The sequence below is a fragment of the Telmatherina bonti genome (assembly GCF_933228915.1).
Source record: "Telmatherina bonti genome assembly, chromosome: 14".
Lineage (NCBI taxonomy): Eukaryota > Metazoa > Chordata > Actinopteri > Atheriniformes > Telmatherinidae > Telmatherina > Telmatherina bonti.
This window is the reverse complement of record NC_136612.1, coordinates 10,699,058-10,721,043: the sequence shown is the minus strand read 5'-3', so window position 1 is coordinate 10,721,043 and position 21,986 is coordinate 10,699,058. Positions and strand designations below refer to the sequence as shown.

The 21,986-nt window shown below is 39.9% G+C and overlaps 1 protein-coding gene across 1 annotated transcript in view; it reads right to left on the bottom strand.

The window, feature by feature from the left end:
* The window catches only part of LOC306764927 (thyroid hormone receptor alpha), a gene marked incomplete at its 3' end in the record, with an annotated part of 81,936 nt that overhangs the window by 9,742 nt on the left and 50,208 nt on the right, over positions 1 to 21,986 (bottom strand). Inside the window, exons 3-6 of the mRNA XM_079252229.1 lie at positions 12,754 to 12,815; positions 9,686 to 9,807; positions 5,711 to 5,858; positions 1,718 to 1,923 (exon numbers count right to left, since the gene is read on the bottom strand). Coding sequence (XP_079108355.1) covers positions 1,718 to 1,923; positions 5,711 to 5,858; positions 9,686 to 9,807; positions 12,754 to 12,815 — 538 coding nt within the window. The remainder of the gene's footprint in view (positions 1 to 1,717; positions 1,924 to 5,710; positions 5,859 to 9,685; positions 9,808 to 12,753; positions 12,816 to 21,986) is intronic.

Below are 21,986 nucleotides of genomic sequence, written 5' to 3'. Positions count from 1 at the left end.
GTGTGCTATGGGCGGTCCCAGTCATCAGAGCGCCTGGCTGTAGCGCACCTGCCTATATAGGGCTGTGGGCTGTTTGTTCTCGTTCTCTCTCAGCTCACAGCTTGGTTTGTTGGTTTGTTCAGACACTGACTTGCAACCACTTTACACCACTGAATTCCACGTTTACACGGTGCATACACATAATTTAAGTTCTTTCTTTTATAAAATACATCTTTGTGTATAAACAGCATGGCCTTCCCTCATTGTTGGCCTTCCGCGTCGGTCGTGACACAGGAAATGGAGCAATATCATTGGAAATCATGGGGCAGTGTTAAGTTGTACAGCTGAAATGCAACCAACGAAAGGAACAAACCACAGAAGAAGAAGAAGAACATGAAGAAAACTATGTAGAAACCACCAAATAAAAAGCACCTGAAGAGATACAGCCCAAAACTTTGTGGTTTAATTCTTCTTCTTCTTCCTGTTAAAGGGGAGTTTTTTCCTTCCCACTGTCGCCTCATGCAGCTCAGGATGGGGGATTGGATCGAAGTCATGATTCGATGCAATCACTTGGTGTTTATTATAGGCTATGTATGAATTGGCTTGAAATGATGTGTATGTAAAGCGTCCTGTGACAACATTGTTGTGAAGTGGCTCTATACAAATAAAGCTGAATTGAATTGAATTGAACTGGTGTTTTTTGATGGTTTTAAAAAACTTCATGGCAGCGCATTACCGCTAGCAACCACTGTAATAATGCAGAGGTGGAGTCTTACTCAGCACTGCCCCCTAGTGGAAAAACTGACCTAACAACTATGGCAACATAAAAGACGCATTGAAGCACGAGGGCAGCAACATTTGACAAGGATGTCCCCATTCACGTACGATAGGGAGCATAAATGAGCCTTTAATCTACAATAAAAACAGAAATAGAACACATGCAGCTGATCACAATAAAGTATTTTTGTATAAAAATATTCAAGTCAGTGAGAAAATTTTTCCAAAAGTCTGCAGGTTTGTGTCCACTGTGAGGAAATGGGAGCTTGAGAGTCTGAACAGGCAGGAAACAGCTTTACGCAAACATAGAGGCTTTATGAACCACTAGAGGGGAGCTTGATGGTCGTTAACAGGGTATTATTAATCAAGATGACATAAATACAGCAACAGAACCATGTCCTGATGCTGCATTGTCAACAGAAAAACACACTATATTTAGAAGACCTTCACATAAAGAGTCAGGCTATCCAAAACTTGACGAAATCACATCTTCGTTATTGGATTTTTGCGCAGATAATGATGAACTGAAAGAGTTATTGGGCTCACCAGGGCAGTAACAACCGTCACTGCGCTGTGATTGGCTCAGCCAACAATCTCCAAAAACACAATCACCCTCAGCACGTTGGTGTCCTTCACTTTTACTTTCACCAATCTTCATAAATGGTGTTTTACTTGAATGCCTCAGATTTTACAAAATGGTTGCCTGGAAACTGTCATTTCTATTTATTGCCAAAGGTGAAAACAAGTTGACTTTTCTGATGAAGTAGTTCAGTTTTTAGGTTGAAAAATCTTCCTGTACAACCTGGGGGAAACGTCCTAGAATAACAATCCAGAAGATGAAGTCAATACGTTGGTTATGATGCAGAGGAGCAAATTTAAAACACTTTTTTTCCTTCTGGATGATGTAAATCTCTGCAAATGTATCACGTGTAAGCCTGTTTGTCTACATCTAGAAACCTACCAGGAACTTGCGCTTCTGTTTCCAGCTGGATCCCTGGGCGTTGGTGTGTCGGTGGGCCTCGGTCACCATCTGGATCAGCTCCCACTCCGCTGTGTCCGGCTCCGGCCTCAGCTGCAGCGTCCGGACCATCTCTTCCCTCCTCCGCCGCTCTCGGTTCTCCTCGATCAGGCGCCGTTTGGCCACGCGCTTGCTGTCGTCCAACACCACTGAGGGGCAGGAGGAGAGAGTTTGTGCTAACACACAGCCGCTGCACAATTATGGAGGAGCTACAGATGCAGAAGCTCACGGTAGCAGTGACGAAAAGAGGCTGCTGCTCAAGATGCCAAATGGTTGTTGAGCTGGTGAACCTACTTCTTATGCTATGTCGTGTGATCGCATGTGCAGTTTTATGGTTAAAGGACTCTATAAATAGTCCTGACTCAAATGAATCAGTCATCGTGTAGAACTTCATTGGTTGTTGGATCCATTTGATGGAAGCCAGGTGTGTTGGAGCAGGGATACATGGAAAACCTGCAGGACAGCAGCCTTCGAGGACCGACTTTGGACACCCCTGATGTCATTGTATCTCTGGCTGATCCTGCATTAAGCTCATTCAGATTTTATTTTAGGTTATTTGTATTTTAACATTCAACTAGCCCTGCGATGGACTGGCGAGCTGTCCGGGGCGTACCCTGCCTTTCGCCCAAAGACTGCTAGGATAGGCTCCAGCTTCCCCGCGACCCTTCATTGGACTAAGAGTTTAGGATAATGAATGAATGAATGAATGAACCTTCAACTAAATTCATGACCCTGGATTTTATTACAATTTTCTTCTCTTTCTTCTGACTTTAATAAGTCAACGTCGATGGTGTCTGAATGTTTCAGTGGTGCTTGCTGATCGGCCTCCACGTTTCCATCCGCCTGCACCCAGAGTAGCTGTGGCTACACATGAAGCTTATCATAACTACCAATGAATCAGAGGTGGATGAGTGATGGATCAAATGGAAGCACTTTCAGAGCAATATAAATCTAATTCACTTTATTATCATTATTGTTTAATGAAGCAAACAAACTAATAAAGACTTCAGAGACAAACAGTCATGTGAAGAAGACGGTTCACACTTTATCAGTTTGGAGATTTTATAAATCAGGCTTTCTTACGGGCCTTATTAGATCTTCAAAGTGAATAAATGCAACCTTGGATAAACAACTAAAAATGATGCTAAATGCAGAAGCAGAGTTCTTACGGCTTCCGCAGGAACCCAGAGGGAAGGAATCTACCAGGCTGATCAGACTCTGCTTACTGGCCATCACCAGTGTGAGCTCAAACGCTTGGGAAGCTGCTGATCTGAAGCTTTCAGGTTTGTTTTAACACAATACCAGAGAGGAAAGACATCAGCAACGACCTTAGGTATGACAACCCATAATCTCCCTGTGACGGACTGGCGACCTGTCCAGGTGATTGCTAGGATAGACTCCAGCTCTCCTGTGACCTTTAACTGGACTAATTGGTGAACAAAATGAATAAATGAATGAATGAACTCGATAAAGGGAAGGTTATAAGAACATGATGAACTATTTCGAGCCAGTCATTCTGCAGTCAGAACGTTATTTAAGTGGAAAACATTCAAGACAGCCGTTAATCTTCTCATCAGCAGACGTCCCAGCAAGTTCACAAAAAAGTCAGATGGTCCACAATCTCTGTTAAAATCCCAAAAGCTACATGTCAGCCTCAACACGGCTTGACAGCAGGTCAGTTTTATTTATATGCTTTTCAAAAGCAAATGTCACAGAGTGCTTCACATGAATAAAAACAGGAACACACGAGGAACATGCAACGCATCACAACTTACACTGAAAATAAAAATCAACATTGCAACACAAGGCCTGCAGTCCACATCTTTAACCTGAAACGCACCATCACCTTTTGTTGCGAGTCTCAACAAATGACAAAAAACTAAGCCTGAGCAGCGGATCTTAGAGTCCTGTTGCTATGGGAACGCTGCAGCAGAGCTTTGACATAAACAGGACCTTGACCACGTGAAGCTCTGAAAGTAATCACTTAAAGTGGATTCTGAACCTGATGTTAGGAAATAATGAAATATTAAAAAAAATCTAAGAATAAATAATTAAAATAATAATTCAAAAAGAGCAAACCAACTTAAAAACAAATTGAGAGATTCCGTAATAACTAAAAGCAGATGTTACACAGCTCAGTTTCGTCTGTTTGCTGCAGAACGTTAGCCATGCAGTCTTTTCTGGACTTTATGCACGTTGTCAGGGTTCATACTTTAGAGAAGCTGCTGGGCATTGTGATATGATGGAGAGATTAAACCTTCTGCCTTCTGTCTGAAAGGACATTATCAAAATAAATCCATTATACCTTTACAACAAAAAGAGTTGTGTTCATAATCTTTGTTTAAAAACACAAAATAAAAACCGAGATATGTGAAATTGCTATAAAAAATTATACAAATAAATGTGTTACTTGTTGGAGCAAATTTACCTTGAAGACAGTAGATAGTATGTTTTTATTTCTGCCCAAAAAAGCCGCTCAGTTTCCAGTAATCACGACAGAAGGTGCTGAGTGAGGAAGAGGCTAAAAGAAATGTGTTATGGAACGTCATCCACATAGTAGTAGTTGGATACACGAGTGAAAGTTCTTATCACATGACCCAGAAGACGCATGTATGAGGCAAAAAGCACTGGGACCCAGAACAGAACCCTGAGGAACGCCTGGAGACAAGCGTTCAGAGGATTGAAGCCGCAAACACGGACTGAAAAGGATCCGTGTCGACGATATGACCAGAACCATCCACTGGCTGTTCCTGATATTCCAACACGCTGCTTTCGTCTGTCAACCGAATGTTAAGCTAGAGAAGCAAACATCCGCCGAGGCCTTTAAAAAGTTCCTGGATTCAAACAGTGATCTGGATCACCACCAATATTTAATCAGTTCTTCTTTTTTACACTTTCAACAACTCCTGAAAATTTCATGATAATCCGTCCATAACTGTTTTAGTTATCTTGAACACAAATAGACAAACAGATAAAGCCGGTAAAAACATAACCTCCCTGGCGGAGGTACAAAGTCCTTTATCCACTGCAGAGCTGAGGTCCGGCAACACCAGAACAGAACTGGATTTCCTTTCACTGCAGGAGAATTAGCAGAAGACTGAACAAGTGTAGCGTGTTTGGAAGAGTTGCAGGGTTGCTCTTTAAATACAACATGGCAGGACGTTGGCGTAAACCAAAGGACCTCAGGAACATGAGAGACACCTCATACCAACTGTTAAGCACGGTGGTGGAGGGTTGATGGTCTGGGCTGGTTCTACAGCTACAGACCTGGACATCTTGCAGTTGCTGAGTGGACCATGGATTCTGTTAATCAAAGTATTCTACAGTCAAATGTGAGTCGATCTGTCAGACACATCAGGCTTGGCTGAAACTGGTTCAGGACAATGACTCAGAAAAATGGATGGAAAAGCGTTGACGCGATAAAGAGTCCAGACCTCAGCTGGACTGAATGCTGAGGGGCGAACTTCAGAGAGCTGCCCAGAAACCAACCAACCAAAGCAACGGTGTGCAAAAGACTTCTCCTTTCTTACTCCCTGAGGCCCACTACCTTGTTCCATATAGATGTTTCCCTGCTTCAACACAGCTGGCTGACCGTATCTGCTTGTTACAAGGCAAAAAAGCAATGAAAACCTTTCCTGTGATGCTTTTTGCATTTGAACCAAGTATTAAAAAAAATGACCAAACTCCTACATGAGAGTGTAGTAAAGTTTTGCACCAACTGCTTCTGGATTTACTTCAGATTTCTGCTCAGTGAATAATGAAACTCTTTAATGTGTCACAAGTTGTTCATCTGAGGATGTATTTATATCCGTTGTAGAAGTTGTGGAAAAGACCGGAGGATAATTTTTTATGTCTGGATACATGAATACGTGGAATTGATGGTGTGTGTTCTTTCTTTTTCACATGACTGTAAGTCACAAGCCTCAGATGACTCACAGTCCATCGCCATGCCCACCGCGATGCACTTCCTGAATCTGCACAGCTGGCACTGGTTGCGGGTGATTTTGTCGATGACGCAACAGCCTTCATATTTACAGGAGTACGCCGGGTGGAGGTTTTTCTGGATGGTCCTGCGGAAGAAACCCTGAAGAGATGGAAGAGAAGGACAAAGACAAGTAAACACAGAGTGAGGGGGATAAAATGAAAGGAGTTAAAGACTCAGAGAATTCGTAATGACATAACAGCGTAACCACAAAATCAAATGAACCAATTAAGTGTTCTTGTGGTCTGATTAGGATTAAATAAACAGATTAAATGGGTGGCATCACATGGTGACTGTATCATTTGGGGTCTGCTAAATGCTTGATATCCCTTTTCTGTTTTGTCTGTTGTAGTTCTTTAGATATTTCCTTTTAATATTTCTCCTTGATTTTTTGTTTCTGTTATGATTGTTGGTTGTTATTTGATATGATGTACGTCATAATGATGCTGCATATTTTTCAAAATGAAGTTAATAAATAATATTATATAATTCATATCCCAAATTAATGAATATCTTTGGTTGGAGGACACATTTTTGCAGACAGCTTCACTTCTGAGAGACTCTACCTCGCTAAGGTGCTCTTTACATACCCAGTTATATGAAATGTTGGCAATGTGTTCATTCAGTTGTTCATTTAGTATTTTTTTCAGCACTATTGGCACATTTTTGCTGCCAACTGATACTATTCTAGGCATATTTTCTATATAACTGTAATCATATGTTGAATTGAAGATTTTTTTTAAATCACTAAATTTTGTTTTCTTTTATTTTTCCAAACATTAACAGTTTCCAAAAATTTGGAATTAGAAATGACAACTTATCTTTTTCTTTAGACATTTGTTGTTGTTTTTTATCTTCAAAGCTGAATGCTTTAGATTTTTATGAAAATGGAATATTTACTTTTTCCAAGCTCATTAAGATAACATGTCAATTTGACAGTATTTTGGCATATTTATAGGAAGTTACTGTGCTTTTACAAAAAATGAATATCCTGTAATCATGACACTCCCACCTCTGTGCTTCAGAACTATCAAGTCATAGTTTAACAGTGCAGAAGAAGGCAGTAGTTGACAAACATGGAAAACTAGACGACCCCAAAGAGAAAAACATTTCCTGTTGATTGGAAAAAAGATCATAAGGAGTCGATGTAAAAAATAAGTAGGAATTGCACTAGACAGCTGCAATCGTGGCGAGTCTTGCTATGCTGAACTGCCACGCAGACGGAGCTCTTAAACTGACAGACCCGATGCTGATTTAATATGTGAAAGTGTCCAAAAATAACTTTGGTTCACTGAGGCGCCTTGTAGCTGACTTTTATTAAATGACTTTTGTAAAAACTCTGATTTCCACTGATAACCTCTGTGTCAAGTCAAAAGCACATATCCATCTGTTTGCCAAAGCGAGACATGGAAACCACTAGTAGCTCCCTGATTAGTGGTAGTATGTCTCGCTCTCTGCCGCCTGAATACAGCAGCTTATTTTTAGCCAATCTTTCTGTTTCAGCTCCATCTTTGTCTCACAGAGCTTTGAGATTACCTGCTGACTCTTTCTGATGTGAAGCCGTGATGGAGAAATAATTTTATAACCATGTTCCTGCACTCTGGCTAATTATAAGTCACATGATTGTTACCTAACTCCTGCATTTGTGATTACAGGTGTGTTCATTTATTTATGTAGAGTTTATATCTCTTTCATCTTGATGTCTTATTTCTTTGTTCTTAGAAGGTTTGTTCCTCCAAATCGGGAGAAAAGTTGCTATACAATCATTTTTATCACATGAAGAAAAAAGCCAACTGGATTTTAGATGTTTCACTGCTCGACTGAACTGGGTATTTGGTTACTCATCAAACGACTCAATAGCCAGGCAACACTACAACCTAACAATCCAACTGTCACGGTTTCTGGATGTGTGGGGACCCAAATGCAGAAACAGAGAGGCAAGAGGCAGACCAGATGCAGGAAACAAGATTTAATCCAAATGTTTACTAAATGAAAGACTGAAAGGGGACATCACAAGAGACTACATACAGGGAACCAGCACTACAAAAAAGAAACCAAGTGGTATCAACACAGACAGAAACAGAACAAGACATAGGTGTGATTGATAAGCTAATTTAGTCCAGGTGAACTTAATGAATCAGAAACAAGGCTGGACAGAAATTACTACTTTAAAATAAAACAGGAAACAAGAACCAAAGACACACAAAGTCAGAACCATGACACCAACAATCCAACAAACAATTTAACAACCAACCAGAATGGTCCAACAACCTAACAGCCCAACAAGCCAACGATTCAGTGACCAAGTGACTCAACAACGCAATGACCCAACAATTCAGTTTTACCTGACTGGTTCAGAGAACCAAGACAAATCAGAACTGGCAACAACCCTGAGACTTAGTGGATGGAAAATGCTAATACTACACTTTTGTGATTTACTCATTCAATACCCGAACAACCAAATACCTGGAAAACTAGACAACCCAAGAAGTTAACAACCTTGCAGTCCAAGGACCCAACAGCCCAACAAACTACAATCAAAATGGTTATTTGCTTTTACCTGACTGGTCAGGATAAAAATAAAATCTGTACCGGCAAAAACACAAAGACTCAGGATGGATGAGGTCAATGACCACACTGTTGTGATATACTGACCCAATAACCCAATAACCCAACAGCTCAACAACCTAATGACCAAATGACCCAACAATACAACAACCAAACAACCCAACAAGTTGACACTCTAACAATCCAACATCTCATGGGCCCAATAACCCAGTCACCTGTCAATCCAATCAATAACAACCGAACCGCCCAAGAATCCAACAGCCCAATGACCAAACAATCTAACGAGTAAACAAATCAATGATCAAGTGAACCAACAATCCAATAACTTAATAAACTTAGCAATCCAACAAGCCAAGAACCTACAGCTTTCTTTTGAGCTTCCAGGTTCTGTGAAGAGTAAAAATAAAGTCCAGTAATCTTACCTCTTGAAATAATTAAAATGACTTTTTTGCTTTTGACAACACAAGAGCACATCCAAAGACAGTTTTTGGCACTATGAGTTGGTGGGTCATCGGATCTCATGAGTATCGTCCTTGGTAGGGCTGAGCGATATGACCAAAATCTCATATCCTGATATAGCTCATCTTATATCCCCATAACGATGTACATAACGATATAAAATTGTTTGTGTAAGGTTGTGTCAGCCATCAGTTGGCAACGGCAGCAGTGATCTCCTTCCATCTGCGGGGGCCGCATGACGTTTCACGGCTAAAAGCCTGTTGCAGTGTTTATTATGAGAGCTTTCGCTACCACTTTTCTTGTTGACTCTGTTCTTTATTCTGTATTCTTTATCCTGATTCTTACACAGATGATAAAATGAGTTAGTTGTGTCGGAGTTCGTTGTTGGAACTGTGAGTTAGTCTGCTGTCGGTTCGATGTCGGTCTTTTTTATATCCAAACCCCATCAATGCGACAGAAATTTCTCTTCATTTTATTACAAAGCTCATCAGTTATATTGCGGCATGCACATCTTGACATAAAACACTGCAGTAAAGCACCTTATCGTGGCGTAAACGATAGAGCCACATATGAAACAACAGACATTTCTGTTGTCCAAACGGTATATATCGTCATATCGCCCAGCCCGAGCCCTTGGTATCATCCATCCTCTGAGACTTGGAGTTTTCTTGGTTCTTTCTATTAGTTTTTCAGAATTGACACTTCTGAATGAGTGAGGATTTGAGGTCTTCAAGGGCGAAAGAAAGTCCAGTTGCATTTTTTCATCAAATACTTATGACGAACAGAACATAGATAACTCAGAATATACACAAGCATACCCATCATTACTCTTCCTTGTGCTCACACAGCGCTCCCTCCTGTGTCACAGACAATTTAGCACCATAGCAACGGAGAGTCCATACCTTGCAACCCTCACAGGTAATGCAGCGGTAGTGGTACCCTGTGGCCTTGTCCCCACACACCACGCATGGCTCGTCCTTCTCCAGGTAGCTGGGGATGTACCCTGGAACAGAGACGCTAAGAGCTAAAGGAGAGGAGGAGCAGGTGGAGGAAGAGGAGAACAGGATGGGGAGGGAGAGGGGTGAATAAGGAGCATAAATGAGGGCAGGCAGTGAGGGTGTTGAGTTTGACATGAAAAGGAACAAGGGGGGGAGTGGGTAAGAGTGAGGGTGGTGATGAGGGGTGAAGAAGGACAGGGAGGGAGGGCGCCGAGCGTTATCACACAGGCCTCAGTGAAGCAGAGGCTCCCAAAAGACTGTGATTCAGGAATGCCATGTTTTCTGCAGGCAGACCTGGTGTCATGCTGGCTTTTATGGGGTTTATAACCCCTGTCGGATTTGGATTCTTCAAACTAACCTTGACATGCATGTATGCAATCTTTAAATCTCTGACCTCAGAGCCGTCTTGTTGTAAATATGCACACTTTAAGACACTGACATATATGCTAAAGCCCCCCCCCCACCACTAAGCTCATCTTTATACACATGCAAGTCAAAGCATTTGAACCAGTAAACAATAGAAGGCATGCATGGGAGGGTTTCTGGGAAGTAGAGGGGCGACAAGCACTCCAGGGGGAAGATTTATTTAGCTGATCTTCTTATGAAGCTGCAGCGAAGAGAAAATCAGGATCCTTGGAACTGGAAAGTGTCAGCTTACTCTGGACACACAAAACTAAGAGCTGGATCAAAATAGTACTGGGGAAAAGTGATTTATTTTTTTATTTATTATACTTTAAATTTAACATTTTATAGTGTTGTAATAAATCTGTCCTGTTTTCAACTCAGCTTCCTCTGATTGTCACCTCTCACTTTGTTAGATAGCATCAATTTTACAAGCTAAATGCTTTTCTTTTTTTTTTTTATATGCTTTTATTTTTCTATTTTAAGTAGATTGATGATGTAATTGGTGAGATTAGCCAAAATGTGATTTATTTATTTGATATATGATGTATTATTATTGAATTGGAACTCTGCTTTATAATGTCTATTTATTCTATGCTGTTAAAATGATCACAAGATGCCTTTCCAGGACAGTTTTGTTTTTTTTGTTGTTTTTTTTACAAAATGCAAGAAATATTTTGAAACATACAATTGAGATTTGCAGGATTTTCCATGCAGTGGTGTTTAGCACACCAGCAGTAACTCTACCAGCGAGGACTCTGAGCTCTTCTTCACAGTTCTTACTGAAGGTGGAATCGGGTGAGCGATTTCTCTGCTGCTGGTCTGAAGCTGTGGAATATCCTTCCCCATCACATCAGACCTGTCCAGTCCATCTCTGGTCCCAAGTCTCCACTTTTTCAGTCTAGATTTGATTTATTTTCACTGAGCAGAGATTCGTTAAAATCATGGACTGTTTGTTGCTTTATTGTTCAGCTCTTTGGGCGGCTGCTGTTGCAAAAAATGTGATATATAAATAAACTTGAACTTGAACTAATTCTTGTGAAATTTTGTTCTGCCAGACTCCGCTGTGAGGACGATGGAGGGACGAAACATTTTGTGTTTAGAAGCAGCTATTTCTGCCAAACTGGGTTTTTTTTTTTTCATAACACAAGTAATAACTTGTTTTTTTTTTTTCAGATAAATGCCCAAGTTAATTCCACAGATGAATCTCTTGACACTGAGATGTTCGGTTCAACGGCTCTGATAAGAATCCCAGTTTTATTTGCTAGTTATGTGTTTTTACAGAGATCGGCTGACACCTGAAATCATCTTCAGATCTCTTTGGGGTCTGGACCGCCAGTTTGGAAAAAGCTGATCCACAAGACTTTTCTCCACCTACACACTTGAAACGAGGATGACATTGGAAGATATGCATCAAAAAACTACTTTTGAGCAGAAAATACCAGTTTTGAGCATCACAAACATATTAGAAGAAGTGTTACCAGTAAAAACAGTGTTTGTGTTTCAAGGTCTTGTAAGGCTGACAAGATATTTCTGCTCATTTAAAGCAGAAATATTCTGTATTTATTTACTGCAAGTGGAGATTTTAAATCCAGGTTAAAAACATTTCTTTTCTCATGCGCCTATACACAACATCTGCACAGTAACTTTTAATTAATTCTGCTTTTTATTATTTTAATATAATTCATGATTTTATTGTGATTTTGTTATTTGTATTTTCTTTTATGCTTTTTTTTCTGTAATGCTTTTAATGTTTCATGTAAAGCACATTGAATTGTCTTCTACATGAAAGGTGCTGTACAAATAAACTGGCCTTGCCTATGTTTGACTTATTTCTACACATTATTTCTGTTTCTTCCTGTTAAAATCTTTTGTAGTTTTTATCTTCTTCTTTAATAATGGAAAAATTGAATAAATGCTTGTTAGCTAGTCGAGCTAAAAATCGTCTCATTTTCCATTAAATTCAGTTAATGCATTAATTAAAAGTCTATTACTGAGATAATAAAACTAATGTAAATAATGCAGTTTTGTTGCACATATTTTTAGGTATCAGCAATGCATGAAGAATGAGTTTTTAAAGAAATCCGTACAACAACTGAATGTTTCACATCATCTACGCAGCAACAAAAAGCCTTTCATTTATTCTGATGCACCTTTTTTTAAAAAGTGAATCCAGGAAGGATTCATTACAGAATTGGATGCGTAGAAATGACGTCTGCAGCTGTGAGTTTTTTCCAGTTTGGCAGGCCTGAACCTAAAAGCCCCGTCACCAGATTTAGATCCAACAAATGTCATGGAGGTGAGCGATACGCTGCACAGCAAAGCTTCCAGGGGGAAATATAAAATGAGGAGGACGAGATTATCATGTTAATGACGAAGTAAAACCAATGAAGGCTCCGGGAAGCCAGCTGTGGGGTGACGGGCCACTCTGATAACTGGCCAAATCCTCCAGCACATCAAAAGCCGGAGCGTCTCACTGGGAACCTGATCTGAATTGTAATTGCTTGCTTGTTTGGATTTGGCAGAAACAACAAGGAGAGAGGAAGAGGGCGAAGATGAAGAGTTCTTACCAGACATGCTCTTCACCGAACACTGACTGTTCTTCCGCTTCCTCTTTGGCACATCAGGCCACCTGCGAGCAAGAAGAAGACATGACTCGAAGAGATTCTTCTCACATTTCAATATGATAACATTATTTTTTACATAGTTATTCATGGAATTTACTTTGTCAACCCAAAGGTAACGTTCCTAAACTGTTTAATGCTTATTTTAACCAAACTCATGTGTTCATTTATACACGTCAGTCTGAGGATCTTCATCCTCCAGAGTTTCTTTCCCATTTAGAATAGAAAGCATCCCATCCTAATATTGCTCTTTTATGTTTCACTGAAACTAAAGTCATTGTTTGTTTGTTTCTGTTATCAGGTTTTAAACTGTTTGATTGTTTTTTTGGGGGAGGTTTTAAATAAACCAGTTTGGCTTTTTGACTCTTCCTGCACTGTATTCACATTATCTTATTTTTTATGCCTATCTTGTGGTATTGTTTTTTTTTTTTTTGTGCGAATAAACAATAAATAAACAAACAAACAAAAAAAAATCACTATTTGGGAGAATTTCGGGGAGTTGACCTGATTGCAATCTCCAATTTCAGCCACTAGATGGAGCTAAATTTTACACACTGTACCTTTAACTGTCAGTATTCGTCTGGTTTGACGCCGATCTAAAGCGACGGCGCAAACACTGCTAAATGTCTCAGGAACCACACAACGAAGCTTTAATAGGGAAAATTGCTAACACAAGCACACTCTTTGGGTGATCTATCGTGAGCTAGCGACAATTCCAGCCTTTCGACAAGGTTTTCAATCCAGCTGTTAAGTGCGGCGTTTTTTTTTCCGTGAACTTTGCATGTGAATTCTACCGCTATATGTACGCGATTCCTTACATTTTGTTATTAAAAATGTGTAATTTATGTTGACGGACCTCCATATTGAAGCTAGATGTAAACACTGATGATTTCCTGTCAGTCTCTTGACCAATCAGATGCTCAGATTTCCTCCTTTGTTTTTATGACGGAGACATTCAATCCGACCAGCTGAAGATCAGCGTGAGTTGAAATAGTTACCTTACAGTATTGAAACCAAAGTAATACAAAAAGGTTTTTTTTACTTTTTCAAAAAGGTAATACAAAAAACAGGCAGGTCCAACAGTTCATCCCCTGGAAGTGTGAGATGTAGCCTTCTGTCTTGTTCCAGACAGAAACTGAAGTGGCACAAGTGACTCAAGAATTGAGAGGAAAAACTAATAGAAAAAAAATGTAAAATGTAAATAATTTTGGTTTTGTTTCTGTTAGAAAGTTGGGCTCTTTTTCTCCTGATTGCCAAGCCCTGAGAGAAACATTTATAAATAAAAAAACTTCCACATTGTTGATCTATATCTTGTTTTTAATTAAATTTTGTGACATTCAATATCTGTTTGGCCCTGCGATGGACTGGCGAGCTGTCCAGGGTGTATCCTGCCTGTCGCCCAGAGCCAGCGGGGATAGGCTCCAGCTTCCCCGCGACCCTGAATTGGATTAAGCGGTTCAGAAAATGACTGAATGAATGAATTTCTGTTTGGTTTTTTTTATACTCATATAACTATTGATCCATCCATGTGGCATCATTTTAGAATCCATGTTATGATTGCCCAGGTTGCCCTGAAAAAAAAGATGTTCAGATGTTCAAGATGTTGCTTGACTGTGTGTGAAAGTGTTGAGGTTATTCATGCAGTAATAGATCAGGCGGACATAAAATAGCAATAAATGGAGTTTTAAGGGTTAAAAGCAGGTTGTCTCTTTTATGTCTTTACATTTAAGGAATAATAAAAGGCAACTTAAATAAGTTATGCAATAAATCATGATTATAACTTTTAAATAAAGAAAAGCTGCAAAAACTATTTACTGTTTTATTTTCGTCACATTATTACAATTTAAAAGTTCACACCAACACTACGGATGATCCTTGTTTATTCTGATACCACAGAAAGAAAAATGTAAAATAAGAAGTATTAAATCTTTAATCAGCAAAGACCCTTTACATCTTGTTTGATGTTCTTTCTCCTCAATTTATTATATGATTAAACAGCAGTTTGCCCTTTTGTGACAAAAAAAAAAAAAAATAATGCTAACATGGACATTAAACATTATTCTTGACTAACTCCACATGCTCACTTAGCATTTTAGGAATTTTTAGCATGCTTATGTGAGCATTTAGTTTGATATGTTGAGAAAAAAATGCTCTTACGAAGCGTTTATCGTAGTTTTAATTTGGCCCATGTTCAATACTCATTAAAAACCACAAAATTTAGCTGCGCTTTGCTTTTTTGTGCTAATAAGCATGCTAACATCGTATATCAAAACAAAACATGATAAGCTGATAGTAGCATTTTCAGCCTTATTAGAATGCAGATTTAGTTATCATTTAGTTTATATAATAACAATAAATGATTCATTCTTTGATGAAAATGAATCGTGTTCCATGTCAGAAGGAATTTCTGGGTCTGGTTTCTTTCTGTATTCAATTTAGACTTTCATTCAATTAGTTTTTATTTCTATAGCAAGAGTTTGTGACAAAATTAATCTAAATTATTTGTAATTTACCATGTTTTTTATTGTCATACATGTAATTATACGGGGGCAGTATGAGGTTAGCGTCATATGAATGGACAAACATGCAGATTTCCAGGCTGCAGATGATTCCTCTGTAGTCTGTTTATCCCTCCTGTCTCTTTCTTTTATTCTCTACCCATCATTGTCTCCCTATGCTTACAAGATGAACTCCACATTTGTCGTATTTTTTTCCCCCATTTCCAGTACCAGTCAGGTTAAGACACGTTCCCATTGGATTTAATGGGACTGTGTCCAAACCTTTGTAGGTAGTGTGTCTAGATGTCTTTTTGCTTCTGTCTTCCTATTAAATATTCCTCTGTTCCAACAGACAAAGCTCCACTACCTCAGTTTCCCTCCGTTTCCTACCAGTAGTTTCTCTTTGCGTTTCACCCCATCCCTCTCCTATCGCCTCTTCTCTTCTGCCAGGAGGATTAAGTAACACTCTGCTCTCACTTGTTCTCTAAACTCCTCTATCCCACTGCTTGTCAAATCCACTTGCCTGATCCAACCCCCCTAAAAGAGAAAGAAAAAAATCCCTCTGACGTCTTCATCTCGATGCTTGCTCCTGCTCACGGTTGAGCAAACATATTAACTTTTATTTCCGTGCACATGGGCAGCTGGTGATGTGGTGGGAAACGGCCTACTGTTGTTTCAAATCAAAGTATGTGAATTACCCAAAGAGAAAAAGCTTCATTATTCGTCCCCATTACTAAATAATTAGCTTTGTGTCTGTGTTGATGGCTCTTTGTCTGCTGTGTGTTTCCAAAACATGGTGCAATTACTTGAAACTGTAATGATGGTGGAGGGCAGGTAAACCGTGTTCCCAGGGGAGGCTTGCTGTCCTCTGAGGAAGCTGATTAAACTCACATGACTTACAGCAGTGCAGGTGGGAGGGTGGTGGGGGGGGAGGGGACATAGGGAAGATATAAAAAATGTAGGAGAGAAACTTTTTCAACAAAAAGTGGAAGAAATTAATGTTTTCTAAGAGATCCACCACATGCGCATAAGGAATGATAATCTTCTACCCTTCTGAAGGTTCCTAACCTAATTCACAACCACATGCTGGAAAGATCCTAAAGCCCCGCTTTGCTCCAACTTTCAATGTTTGTGACAGAGAATTAAAAAGCCTATGAAATTATATATAAGAATAATTTATGTAATATGTAATGTGAAAAGGACTGTATAAATTCACTAATTACCACTAACTAGTTAAACAAGGTTGAGAGTTATAACCAAGAGTAGGCACATTGTTATACGAGTATTTCCAATTACCAGGCTTAAGGTGTGTGCCAAGTTCCACAACTTTCAAAGGGGCTAAGGGGGTCAAATTTAAGTGAGATATGCTTAGAATAATAATAATAATAATAATAATAATAATAATAATAATAATAATAAATAGTACAACCACTCGGACCCTAATAAAACAGTTGGCCATTGTTACATATTTTCTATTCTATGTATGTTTGTATAGTTTTGTATTGAAATGGATTAAAGGGAATATTTTCCGTCTGTACTCATTTAAAAAAATAAGAAAATAAAACTAAGGACAAAAAAGTGGACGAGTTCATACAATAAGTAGCTAATAAGCTAATAAGCAAAATGATAACACTAGCATTATGACCATTTCACTGCACACACCTGTCCTCAGTCATTAGACTTAGAAAAAAAAGGTTAAGTGATGAGAACAATCTATTTCATCAAAAACAAAATTCTTCTGTTTGTAAGCTAACTAGCAGAGGTGGCAATTCCTGGTCCAGAAAGTAAAAGCCCTGTCTGTTCCAACCAGCCACCAAACCAGCTGAATTTAATGAGCAGAGTTCATTTGCCAGGTAAACGAGCCTGTTAGTGAAAACACCTGTTCTAAATGTACAGGTAGATCCAAAAACATGGCAGGACTTCTACTTTCTGGACCAGGAGTTGCCACCTCTGCTAATGAGATATAGAGGCACCGAGTGTACGTCAAAGTCACGAGGTCAACAGTCTGCTATCAGGAGCCGTCAGCTACTGTTCATGATGCTTCTGCGCTATAAATCCATGCAGCACTAAATGTTTTAGCGTAATGTCGTATGTCCTTAGATGAGTAAAACTTTTGTCTTTCAGGCCAGGCTTGATGCGGCTTTGTGTGATGTACTGAAGTACAGAGGCGGTACGGGAGATTCACGCTAAGCCGCTGACATTGGAAGTATTGTAGTTAGCAGCTAAACGGGTCTTGTGTATACGTCTACACATCAGGAAAACACTGCAAAACTTGCCACTCGCTAGCTTGATGTGTGAAGACACACACTGATGCGGGGCTGAGCTGCCTCTGTTTGGCGTTCGTAAACGAGCAAATTAACAAGAACATCTTTTTGAACCAATGTTTTCACTGATCTTCATGTTTGTTTTGATCGTTTTTGAAATCCAAACAGAACTTTTAAGTCTTATTTGTAGCATTAGCATCCACGCTCACAGCTCGATCCTGAAGCGTTTCTCTGTTGTCGTTTCATGGCTGTCAGCAAACAAGATTAATGCATTATCGCCCCCCTGTGGTGGTTTAATGCATTACTATTTGGGGGTCATTAAAACAAGATGATAAGCTATTTGATATTTTGTTATTACTTGATAAGTGAAACTTGGAAATCACTGCCTTTCCCACTTGTTTCTGGGTAAATTGCAAGTTCACTCATCGTTTATCTTATTAAAATAACACGATAATTAGCCTGACACATCTGTTTTAGTTAAACCTCCCTGTTTTGAATTATGTAACACAAGAAACTTTATGAAGTCACTCTGAAAACACTTTATATGTGTTTAAACAAGGCAGGAGCCGACTCGGAGCTCCTTCCTGGGGCATCGACTAAAACATCTGCGGCTGGATGTGATGTGTGATGGGAACTGTGATGACAGAAGACTGGCAAGCTTTATGATACACCCCCCCACTCAAAATAAAAACACCAAAAAAGAAGAAACACTTTGGCATCAGATATTCTTATCAGCTTATAGATCCTTCCACCATGTTCAGTTCCCATCTCTAACTCTGGGAATGACGCCATGAGTTTACTAAACCACATCAAGAATCATGTGAATCATTAGCTGATTAGAGGTTTCATTAAAAAATTCCAGACATTTTATTTGATAAAAGTAATTTAGTGTGATTAACGTTGGAAATTTGATTTGTGGAGTAATATCAAGCATACAATAATAGAAACAGATCCCTCTTAAGTGGACTCAACACGCAGGTTGTAAACAGGCGAGGGGGGGGGGGGGGGTGAAAAATAAACACACCAACCTGTTGATGCAGTATGGCTGCAAGATATGCATGCTGATCCCTTTGCAGGATTATCAGAACAAGTTAGAACTCAGCAGCTTTTTTCTGCTCTTCCAGCCTCCCAGGTCTCAGTGCACGAATCCCATCAAGCCTCGCTCGCGTCGACCTTAAAGTCCCGACTGCTAACGTCCCAAATGGATCCCGGTGAAGCCCAGAGGAGGAGATCTGAAGCCGGCGCGACCAGCTGAAACATCTCTCTCGGACTGGCTGCTGACAGGAACGGCTACTCCGTTTATCACCCGCCTTGTTTCCCTCCCTCCCCTTTCGGCTCGTCTGGTCCAGCCTCCTTTGCTGTGATCCTGACCCCCCCCCCCCCACAGTCTCGTCCCTGTCTGAATGCATGTGTAGTCTCTTTACCCGCTGACATGCTCTCTGTCAGCACTGCTCCTGTCCACCTTACACAACCCCATTTATTCACTTTCGCTTCCTTTCCTCCTTTGTTCATTCGTTTTTTTTCCTCACAGCAGCCAAACATCCTCTTTTCCTCTCATTCTGTCCTTCCTGCTGACTTCTCTCCATTAAAGCGCTTTTTGCTTTTCCTTGCATGCCCTCTGCAGCTTTTCTCATATTTAGTTCCTTTCATCTCCTTCCCGAAGGACCCCACCAGAAGAATCCACACCCAAACTCAGTAAAGCTTTAACGTGAGCCTGATTACGTAACAGCAGAATGATGCAGTGCACCCCCCCCCCCCCCCACAGTACAGCTGACTGAAGGCTTATGAGGACACATTGATGCTAGATATGCCACGAATTGAATTAGATTACTCTGATCGGAGTTATGTTGAATGCCACCGCTACGGCTGGATGCAAACATGGCAGCTGAGGAGTTCCTCTGGGCGTCACACCGAGGTAAAGCCGTAAACCTGTTCTGCATTTTAAATAAGGAAGCTGGACGCCTTCGTTATGACGTCTTCTTCTGATCTGCCTTCGAAGATTCTGTTCTTTTCTACGCAGCGCAGCACATTCAGGAGCTTTGTGCTGCAACTGCAAGCGTGCTCTTGTAAACACTGAGGACAGTCCAAGCGCCAGTAAGGACACGGCCATGCGCTTCGTCCATAGTTTTCTTTTCAGTTTATTCAATCCAAACCACCCAGTCAGAGAATAAAGTGGAGAAAACTTTGCACAAGGGTGATATGTGTGATGATTAAATACTATTTTCTGAAGCAACTGAGGCGGTACAAGGCCATCAGAGCAGGAGGATACAGAGCCACTCTGCAGCAGCGCTACACAAAGCAAAGCGTCATCTTTTCGACATGAAGACGTTTAACTGAAGCTAATTATAATGAAAACCAACACTTTTTAAAAAAACAAACTGTGAGAAATGATCACTTCAATTAAAATGTATCCTGTCTCTCTCCTGTTTATCTGGTTGTTGCTCTTCTTTACGGCATAATTCCTCCCTTTTGTTGGGCTCCAGTCTAGCGCGACAGTTTTAGCAACACCGCGAGGTGAATTCCAGCGCAGCAGCTTCGCGTCCGACGCTTCGCTGACGGCAGAACACAACGAGCCGCCGTGACACGGCTTTTTATCTTGTTTATTGTTGACTGAGCATTTGTTCAGAGTCGTACCTAAATCACATGGCGGTTGTTTAGACGCGCTAGGCGTCCAGTCGGTGTTGCAGGAGAGTGATGTCACACACTAACACACTCTGTCGAGTGTGTGTGGTGATGTGTAAAAGCTGTGACGAAGCCCTGAATGTTATTTTCTCAGCAACTAGATGAATCTCATGTGGGAGAGGTGACCTAAGGGACTACACACACACACACACACACACACACACTGATACAGACAGTATTATGTCATTATCCGTCCTGTCACACTCGTATTCTACAGTGTTGGTGATATTCCCTAAAGCAAGCAGCAGTTTGCTTAAAGTGACATTTGGTCCAGAATTTAGTCTCTTTGCTGTGTTTTGCTTTCCAAGCAGCTGCGTTCTTTATTTTATTTTATTTTCAGAGATAATAAAATAAAATGGTCCGGCTTTAGTTCACAACTCAACAAGGAATAAAGACAATCAAAATCCTACTGTAAAGCCTTGTTTGTGTTTTAGGCTGAATGTGCCTTCTGCGTCCTTTATGTCCATTTTTCAGCCCATTTTCTGGGAGGTTGGGATCATAATATTAATATAAGCAATAAGAGTGCGAAAATCAAATAAAAAAATTGGGATTTTTTTGCTTCACAATTTTAAATTGATTTTTTGTTAAAAAAAAAAATCTATTTTTTTCAAACAAATAAAAATAATCCATTAGAAAATTTTTGTCATGTTTATTGTTTTCATTGATCTTTTTACTTGTCTTCTGGGGCATTATCGCAGCAGAATGATGATCTGGCTACTGTGTTGTTTTTTTCTAATTGAAATCAAGACAAATTACGATAAAAAAAAAAAGTTTTATACATTTATTTTGTTTTTAATCTACGAAAATCAGCAATATCAAAGAATTGTGAGAATCGCGGAATTGAATCGAGAATTGAATCGAATCGGGACAAAAGCATATCGTCACAGCCCTAATAAGCAACATAGCTCATGTGCGACTAGCAAAAGGAACAAAGAAGAAGCTGAAATATAGTTAATGGTCAAGAATTTACATTATAATCTCCTCGACTGTCACTTTGTTTGCTGTTATCTGAAACTATAGACTGTATATAATAGATGGGAGGAGCCTCCTTTATGCCCCCCTGTAGATTTTTGAAATGCTAAAGTGAAGCTCATTGGGTGGTTCCAACCATCGCCATCTTGGCAGCGTCACGCGGGCTGTGAGCGTGGGGGTGGATGATGAAAGTCCATCAAATTCCAACCTGACTGTAGCTAAGAGCTAACTCAGAGCTAACACGCTAACAGACTAAAGCTATCTTGCCAAGTGTATTGGCAAAAATCTGGTGAAATATGTATCACAATACGGGCCACTAATACGATATATTGCGATATATCAGGATACTATAAGCAAGACAATATATTTAATTTTTCTTTACTAGCAGTAAACAATGAGCACTGTAGCATGTTGGACGTCAACTTACTGAATAATATGACAGGATCTATATTTCACTGCAGAATCACTGATCCCTATGTAGAAGATGAATAAAAAAATCTGTGGGGGGGTCTGCTGCTGCCTAATCCCACAGATTACAAACTGGTGCGGAAAATGAACGAGTCCACAGATCCGCAGGAAGCAAATGCGCCAGAGGTCCCGGATGATGCTGCAGGAGGTTTATTCCTTTCACATTAAAAAACTAGAAAAGCACTCGGAGAGCGCAAGCCTCCGTCAAGGCCTTTGAAAAGTTTATAAAGTTACGGTGTCCTGATCACCACCAAAATGAAATCAGTACTTCTTTTTCATGTTTCCAACAACTCCT